Source organism: Rhagoletis zephyria, unplaced genomic scaffold, assembly GCF_001687245.7.
Source record: "Rhagoletis zephyria isolate East Lansing unplaced genomic scaffold, Rhagoletis_zephyria_1.1 Rzeph_scaffold_19794, whole genome shotgun sequence".
NCBI classification, from domain to species: Eukaryota; Metazoa; Arthropoda; class Insecta; order Diptera; family Tephritidae; genus Rhagoletis; species Rhagoletis zephyria.
Window position 1 is genome coordinate 87 of NW_016176854.1, and position 8332 is coordinate 8418.

At 35.9% G+C, this 8332-nt stretch overlaps 2 protein-coding genes across 4 annotated transcripts; both read left to right on the forward strand.

The window, feature by feature from the left end:
• Nucleotides 1-2831: 2831 nt before the first annotated feature.
• LOC108380609 (uncharacterized) lies at nt 2832-4596 on the forward strand. 2 transcript variants are annotated; one of them, XM_017637001.1, is made up of 3 exons: nt 2832-2921; nt 3721-4034; nt 4110-4596. In XM_017637001.1, exons 2-3 carry the CDS (start codon nt 3827-3829, stop codon nt 4550-4552), a joined length of 651 nt encoding a protein of 216 aa, XP_017492490.1. In that variant the 5' UTR covers nt 2832-2921; nt 3721-3826; the 3' UTR covers nt 4553-4596. The 2 variants fall into 2 exon arrangements, with proteins under 2 accessions (XP_017492490.1, XP_017492489.1); XM_017637000.1 differs by lacking the exon at nt 2832-2921 and having other exon boundaries at nt 3679-4034.
• A 968-nt stretch (nt 4597-5564) lies between these two features.
• On the forward strand, nt 5565-8060 carry LOC108380610 (uncharacterized). Of its 2 annotated transcripts, none has more exons than XR_001849576.1 (2): nt 5565-7425; nt 7883-8060. XR_001849576.1 is itself a non-coding variant. In XM_017637003.1 (2 exons), the coding sequence occupies exon 1, from the start codon at nt 5837-5839 to the stop codon at nt 7373-7375; it is 1539 nt and encodes a 512-aa protein (XP_017492492.1). In that variant the 5' UTR covers nt 5565-5836; the 3' UTR covers nt 7376-7421; nt 7883-8060. The 2 variants fall into 2 exon arrangements, 1 of the variants encoding a protein (XP_017492492.1); XM_017637003.1 differs by having other exon boundaries at nt 5565-7421.
• The last annotated feature ends 272 nt before the right edge of the window (nt 8061-8332 follow it).

Genomic DNA, 8332 nt, shown 5'->3' on the forward strand with positions numbered 1-8332 from the left:
CCGGAAGTATTTTTGACGAGGGTGGCCTCCTATTTGAAAATTTAAACTCAGTCAAATTGTTAAAAAAAATTAAATATTGCCATTTGGGTGTCAAACTAAAGAGTTTTAAGAAGGCTTACTGCCGAAAATATGTTTGAGGAGGGTTGCCATCTGTTTGAAAATTTAACTAAATTACATTGATAAAATAAATAAAATATTACAATATGGGTATCAAATTAAAAAGGTTTGAGAAAGATAACTGTTGGAAATATTTTTGAGGGGGCTGCCACCTATTTGGAAATTGTAACTCAGTTAAATTGATAAAGTAAATGCAATGTTGGCATGTGGGTGTCAAACTAAAGAGTTTTAAAAAGGCTTACAGTCTACCATGAACACTTCCAGAAATATGCAATATGAAAAGTTCGGTTTATATGGGAGGTGCCACACGCTATTCTCCAACCATGCAAATTTTTCTCCATGAGTATGGAATTGGTCTTATATATGTATATAGATATCACCATACCCAGTTCTAGTCCTCTACCACAAATATATGCAGTTTGAAAAATTCGGTTTGTATGGGAGGTGCCACGCCCCCTTTCTATATCGAAACTTTTTTTAGCTATAACCATCCTTGGAAAGCCTAAGTAGATTCCGAAATTTCAAAAAAATCGGTACGGCCTTTCTCGAGCTTTGCGAACAGAAAAACACGCCTTTCAAAATATATATTAGTATAGACTAGCCAAACTCTGCTTGTTTTGCGGGTTAAAACACTACTACCGATGAATAAATAAACACTACTATCGATGGATAAATAAACAAGTTTGCAAGGGTTAAGTGAAAGTGCAATAATTTTTTGTATGAAATACTAGCAGGAAATTTAACAAAGCTATTGCAATTCAACAGTAAACAATTTTTTTTTTATAAATTTTTCGATTACTTTTTAAATTACTTTGAGGAATGGAATTGGAAAAAAAATCAATTACATTTTCAATTCCTTTCAAAGGAATTGGAAAAAAAATTACATTTTCAATTCCTGTCAAAGGAATTGAAATAAAAGAAATTACATTACTAGCACGTAATTTATTCCAATTACAATATGAAATTCCTTGTAATGGAATTAAAGAAAAAAACAATTCCATTTGAAATTACTTCAAGGAATTGAAAAAGTAATCGATTCCTTTGCAGTGAACTAAAGGAATTGAATCCTAATTACAATTACTGAGGAATGTAATTGTAATTGTAATGTAATTGCATTTACCCAGCTCTGGAGGACAATAAGAAGGTAGGATTTTCCGTAGAAAAGATTTTTTTAAAACATAACAAAAATTTGTTCCAGCTTTTCCTGAAAGGTAAATAAAAGCTCTGTGTACATTTTTTGCGCATAATTTCAAAAGTACTAAATTTTTAGTTGTGACTTTTGAAGACGGTGTGCCATATACACATTTCAGGCGCTTCAAATTTCATGCGAAAAGCTCTCACATTAGGTTCATTCCTTATCTTTTTGGACTAAAATCTGAAAAGTGTCAAAATGCCAGAGCGTAAGCAAAATGCGCTCACTAAAAGAGAATAACAGGAAAAGTAAAGGAACGCAAAAAACCAAATTTTTAGTCCAAAGAATGGCAACAACAAAACTAACGTCAAATAAGAACAGAAATGTATGTACAAAACACATTCACACAAGCACAAGCACAATAAACACTTGCTATATCAATTATTTTTTGCCTCCTTCCAATTTCAATTCATTTCTTTTACTTTTTAGATTATTCTCACTTTTAGCGTATTCTTTAATTTCCGTTAATTTAAATTCAGTTGAGTTTGACACTTTTCAGGATTTTGCCAGAAAAAATTCTTCTGACTAAATCTGACTACTTCGGACTGATGAGAGTCACTCTCACTGACTGTTGCTCTCTCATTTTTGCTGTCATTTCCGAGTTAAGGAACGCTTTTTGGACTAAATCTGACTACTTCGGACTTTTTCTGACTATTTCTGGGAGATAAGGAACGCTCCTATTATCAACAAAATGCAAAACTGCGTATGTGAGGTTGCATAAATTTTCTAGATAGCAAAAACACTCATATTTCAAAATGGCGCTCTTATTAATAAAGCAATCGCATTTCCTCCTAGTATATTTCAGGACGATTGGATAAGGATTGAGCCAAGAGCTTGTGTAAGCAAATCAAATTTTTGGCAAAAAATGTCAGTTACGTGGTTTTGCAGAATTACGATACGCGGTTTTGTACTTTCAGCGACAAATTGACAAATTCTACATACCGTTACCTTAATTCACAAAGGGATGCCGAAAAAACATCGATGCATCGAAAATATCGATGTTTTGCTTCGATGCATCGACAATTTTCCACTCGATGTATAAATTGTCGATGCATCGATGTTTTCTCTAGACTGACTTCTCAAGTACATCGAACGGCCAAACATCGCTTTGTCTGAAGTTCATAGAGAGGAAGATGCAGTTTTATAGCTCATAAAATGTTAGTATAGTAAAGTGCTGGTTTTGATTGCTTTAATTTTTAATATTTTTTCTTTGGCTGACTTGCACTTTGTTATAGTAAAATTTTATGAGCTATAAAACCACATACCAAAAAGGTTCTCAATGTTTTATTTCCATAGTGGAGGAAAACCCTATGCACATCGATGCATCGATGTGCATAGGGTTTTCCTCCACTATGGAAATAAAACATTGAGAACCTTTTTGGTATGTGGTTTTATAGCTCATAAAATGTTAGTATAGTAAAGTGCTGGTTTTGATTGCTTTAATTTTTAATATTTTTTCTTTGGCTGACTTGCACTTTGTTATAGTAAAATTTTATGAGCTATAAAACCACATACCAAAAAGGTTCTCAATGTTTTATTTCCATAGTGGAGGAAAACCCTATGCACATCGATGCATCGATGTACGCCCTCCGATGCTTCGACAAATAACGATGTAAGTTTCGATGTATCGATGCGAGGAAAAACATCGATGTATTTTTGCCACATCCCCGCAAACATATTCTGAGCGCTCAGAATATATGAGTCGGAAAGGAGTCCTAGGTAAGTAAGAAATATGAGTTTCAAAAACAAACATTTTTTTACTCTTATATGAATCTTTTAGGAGTCATATATGATCCAAGTTATGAGCCAGCACTTTGTGCCAGTATAAAAACAATAACGACTAGAAATTTATATCTAAACTTGTTTATACAGATATGAAAAATAATTAGGAAGGAAAAATAAACAAAATTTAGCTGCAGCAACTGCTATTACATGAATGCTGCAATATATGTACATATATATGTATGCGCAGAGGTTTGTATATAAATATGCAACAGTATTTGAAATGAATTCCTTGCTAACATGGCTCTAAAGTAAGTTCATTAAGAGAGTTGAAGAATAAAGCCAATAAAAGTCACATAACAGCATACAATGACACTCCGAAAGTAGGCATTTATGAGGCCAATAAGAGTAATTTAAGAGCTTCAAAAGGAGTCGAAAATGAGCCGTATATGAGGCCAATAAGAGTCCAATATGACTCATATTGAGGCCCATTTGATGTATGAATTTAAGCTCATATAGGTCGACCTTCGCAGGAAGGGAAACACCCTCATTTCGGACTCTTAAATGAGCTCATTATGAGCACAAAGGCTCCGAAATGGGACTCCTTAAAGACTCATTTATGACTCCAAATGTTTGCTGGGTGACTGCCCTACCCTACCAACACTTTTTCCGAAACTGCGTTTTGACAGATTTTGATAGGATGTATTAACATATACCCAAATGGAATAAATTAAAATACGCAATACAAAAATACGCTCATCAAATGAAATAAATTGACATAGAATAAAAATTGTAATGCAGTGTGCGGTGTGGAATTGTGTAAGCCAACGCAGGGACCCGTCTGAAAGAAGAGCTTTTTTCCGTTTCCCGAAGGATCCTAAACAGCAAGAAAAATGGTTGAAGTTTTGCCGGCGATCTAAAGATTTTAAACCAAAAACGTGGAGAATTTGTATGGACCATTTTAAAGAGGAACACATTATAGGGAAGTTAGCTTTTGAATTGGGTAAGAATTGTCCACTATTTTTAGTTTCAACATTTTTGTTATAATACATACACATGTACATATTTTCTTACAAAGGGCTACAAACCAGAAGACGTTTGCAGCCCGGCGCCATTCCATGTATATACACAACCGCTCAGCAGCAGTTGAAGAGACTGGAAGAGGAAAAACAAAGAGCGATACATATTTTAGGTGACTTGCCAACTTCTAGTGCAACAGTTTTGAAGCCGCAGACAGACGCAGCCGTAGTAGCCGCAAAAAATCCATGCAAAATAGAAGCAGGTATGCGACCATCGAGTGCTCTTTCCAAGCCGCTCAGCCCAGACGTAGCTGTAGTAGCCACAACAAATGCATGCAAAATAGAAGTAGGTATGCGACCATCGAGTGCTCTTTCCAAGCCGCTCACCCCAGACGCAGCCGTAGTAGCCGCAACCAAAACATGCGAGACAGGTACACAGACATCGCCCACAACAATTTATAACCCAGTCATATATATGATCGTCTGCGTAAAATCGCCCTAAGCAAAAATTTTGAAGTGTTAGTACTAAAAATAATGGAGTCTTTTTACTTGTGGTTGCCATTGGAATGATTTGGTTTCCATTTTTGTAAAGTTGCTTACAAAGCTATAAATTTAGCTTCCATTTTTTTAAGATGAATAAATCTTTCCTTGGTCTTCAAACTAAAAAAAAAACATCAGGCAGCAAACTCAAAAATTTTCGCATTTTGAAGAAAGAAAAACACCAAATTTATAGGTCGATTACGGATAGCAACGCAACCACGGTTCGGTTGCCAGATGGGAACGCAACTGGAAAGAAAATTTGTATTACAAATGGCAACTGTCGTCAGTTGCTGTAGAGTTATCGATAATCGAAATTTGGCAGTTCAACAACCAGCAAGTGGCTGTAAAGAAGCTGTGCGAGTAAAATTAAATTATTAAACAAAAGACTTTTAAAAATAAAGCTCAGTTCATCAAAATTTTTTGTTTAAGAGGAATAGAAGTGCATGAACGCGGCCTCAATCTGGCGACATTTAAGGATAATTTCAATCCTCTGGAGCTACCGCGTGCACTGTAAGCAATGCTTTCAAGGTTTTTGTTTTATTAACGTTTTGTGTTCATTTTCAAAGCATATTGAGGACTTCCAAAAGAAGTTGTAGTATAATTCGTTAATAAACAGAGAACCACTTTGTTCAACTTCAATACCTCCGCTCACAAAAAGCTTGCGGACCTTTTCGATTTTTCAATTTGGAAAACTTGATGTGTGGGTAGTTTTAAAAGAAGTGCTTTAGTTGATAACGGAAAAAAATTTGCAATCAGTGTTCGCTTTTGTTGCGCCAAAAGGGCGTACTCCACGGGAACTAAAATTTCAAGTTATGGTTTTGTTATTTTCACCATATTCCGTAAAAGCAAACTGCATTGCAAAATGTTAATATCGTTCAAATTATTAAAAAGTAAAAGATATAAAAAACTTTTCAATTTTCGCTCCTTCCCAGCAACCACAAGAATGTAGTCGCCTGTATACACACTTTGTAGCAGCTGCAGTTGTCAGTTGACAGTTGCCAGTTGCCATCTGTAATACCGTTTTGGCAACTATCAACGCAACTGAAGTTTGCTTGCTATCGATAATCGACCCATTAGTACGAAAAGTATGAGGTTGGCAACAGTGCCGATGTAACTACAACATAAAACAGCTGATTGCCTTTCTCTTTTCATTGCAATCACAGCTGATTTTAACTAGTACTTGCTGTTTCTTATCAGAAAAATTTCAGGTGCAATAGCACTTAAATGGGTCTCAATTAAAAGGGCAATGAATAGGTGTATATGCGAGCATAGAATAGAAGTGGATAATCTAGACAACGGAGAAATCATTAACCATACAATACTTCTTATTAAGGGGCACATCCGTCAGCCACGATTTCCATTGCCCAACAATACAACAAAAAAGTGTGTGGAGGAGCAACTTGTATTGCGGTTAAGACAGCAATTGGTGCATGCAGATAGTGCAGGGGTATTGCAACAGCATACCCCAATATCAAGAAACGGCCAGTTCAAATTGTTATGTGATCTGGGTCAACATGTGTCACTAGCAGAGGAGATTCAATTGCAATTAGATTTTAGCTTCTGCAATACTTTGCATCAATTGGAGATTTTATATAAAGCTGCCGATACTAGCAATAAAAATTATCGTTTGCAACCATTGTATATTACATGTTCTAAACAAAGTGTGCCCGTGGAGCTTGTTCATGAAAATTGTGAGAAAATAAATTTGAATTTACGTTTGGTTCAATGTATCTATGCCGAACAGCTAAGAACAGCGGGTTTTGGCAGGCGTACCTTTACGATAAACGGCGATTGCCAAGTATTTGAGTCGAATTTAACGTGCGAAGAAGTTTGGCAGCAGAACGAGAAAGACTTGTGGCAAAATTTCGCACAAGAGCTACTTAACTCCAGCAATTGGGGTGAAGATTCCAAACTGAAATTTGTGGCATTCATTAGTTGTACTAGATATGACGGTGCGGCAGTAGCTGCCTCAGGCGACTTTTCATATGCAAATATACGCCTTCATTTAAGGGGACACGCAGCCCTGGGAGGTGGGGGCCTGGCACTTTTTGGCGCAGCCTATTTATTTGCATGGCCGCAGACTTGTAATGCAATACAAACTTGCTTTGGAAGTACCAAAGAAGTAGATCTAACGGAATTGCCCGATGACAGCAACTATCGACGTACATACGGCGGAGTTTATGCCACTACTTTAGGCGCTGTAGTGCATGAAATCGGACACACCTTTGATCTGGGGCACACCAAAGATGGTGTGATGGGCAATGGCTTTGATTATGTAAATCGAGTTTTTACCTTAGATAATCTGACGGAACATCTGCCAGATAGAATCATACAGCACGTGGCGCCAAAAGTGATCGCTCAAGTAGCAACTCGTCCCCGTTTTACACAACTCAAGCGCACGACAAATTCTTTTCTCGACAAATACCACGAACAAAAAACAAGCGATTCTTTTTATTTTACCCGCAATTGTGCAGTAATTTTAGCGCACCATAAATGGTTCAGAATTCACAATGGAAGCGCTGATGAAGAGAGAGCGTGCGATGCGGAGATAACGTATGATGCGGTTAATAATTGTGTCATATCCGCAGGAGACAATCATCCGTTGTGCTTGATTGAGGTGCGTTGCATGGACAATAGTTTAGTTAAATACTGGTACGAGTTGCAATCGGGCAAAGACATCGATGAGATTTATACATTTCATTTGCCAAAAGAGGCACACGAGGAAAATCACTATTTATTCGTGCTGACGAAGACGGGGTTGACGAAGCGTTTTAATGAATACTAAAATTCAAATATTTGCATGGTCGTATTTTGCACGTTTCTAGGTAATGGTAAGTATTTACGTATTTATATACATACATATGTATGTATGTATAAGTATTTATTTAAAAAATTTTCTATTATTTTCCTAAATACTAATCTTAATTAAGCGCCGACATCATGGAATTAACAGCTAACAGCAACTAAATACGTTTTTTTTTTTCTATGCACTTACATAGGTATGTGCAAATATTTCATAAAAGCAATTTTTACCGAATTTTCATAATACTGCTGAGTTTTTTATAGCGTTGATGACTTTTTATTTATGGACTGGTATATGGTCGGCAAGATTTTACTTTTACATTTAAACCATTTTTTTAACACCTTGTTTACCTTGGCGTCGTATTTATAATTACAAATGACTCATATAAGTGAAACTTTATTACATCATCTAAAATAATCATCACCTGCACTTGTAAGAATGTAGGAATGCAAATAAGAAATTCACAGTATATTTTTTGCTTATTTTCAGCAACACTATTTCCTGCGTCGCTGATGCTCTAATAGCAACTTATTTAAAAACTCATTTGAGAGCCTTTGCATTTGCAAGAAAGTATTTCATTACACTTGCAAAAGTGCATATGCCTTCATATAGTATGGTATGTATGTGCATAACTGTGTCGCCGTCTCTTGGAAGCAGTACAATGAACTAAAAAGAAAATATACTCTATGTGGTAAACAAATCAGTAATCAGAGCTATAATATTTATACTCATAAACATACATACTCATATACAGCAATCACGCACTACTTAAAAGGAACAAAATAATCAACGTTATAAAAATACAACAATTATAACCCAGCTAGCTAAGCCCGGCATTGTTGTGCTGCTTCACATTAACCACAAAAAGATGGAAAAAGCTTTCTTTGAAAACCTGGATGCTTTTAAAAGAAGAGAGTTAAACTTATGTTAGCACCGACT

Coding starts and splice junctions, on each gene's coding strand:
- LOC108380610 (XM_017637003.1), top strand. CDS start 5,837: ATGAATAGGTGTATATGCGAGCATAGAATAGAAGTGGATAATCTAGAC.
- LOC108380609 (XM_017637001.1), top strand. CDS start 3,827: ATGCAGTGTGCGGTGTGGAATTGTGTAAGCCAACGCAGGGACCCGTCT. Junction 4,035..4,109: donor GAAGTTAGCTTTTGAATTGG/GTAAGAATTGTC, acceptor TTTCTTACAAAG/GGCTACAAACCAGAAGACGT.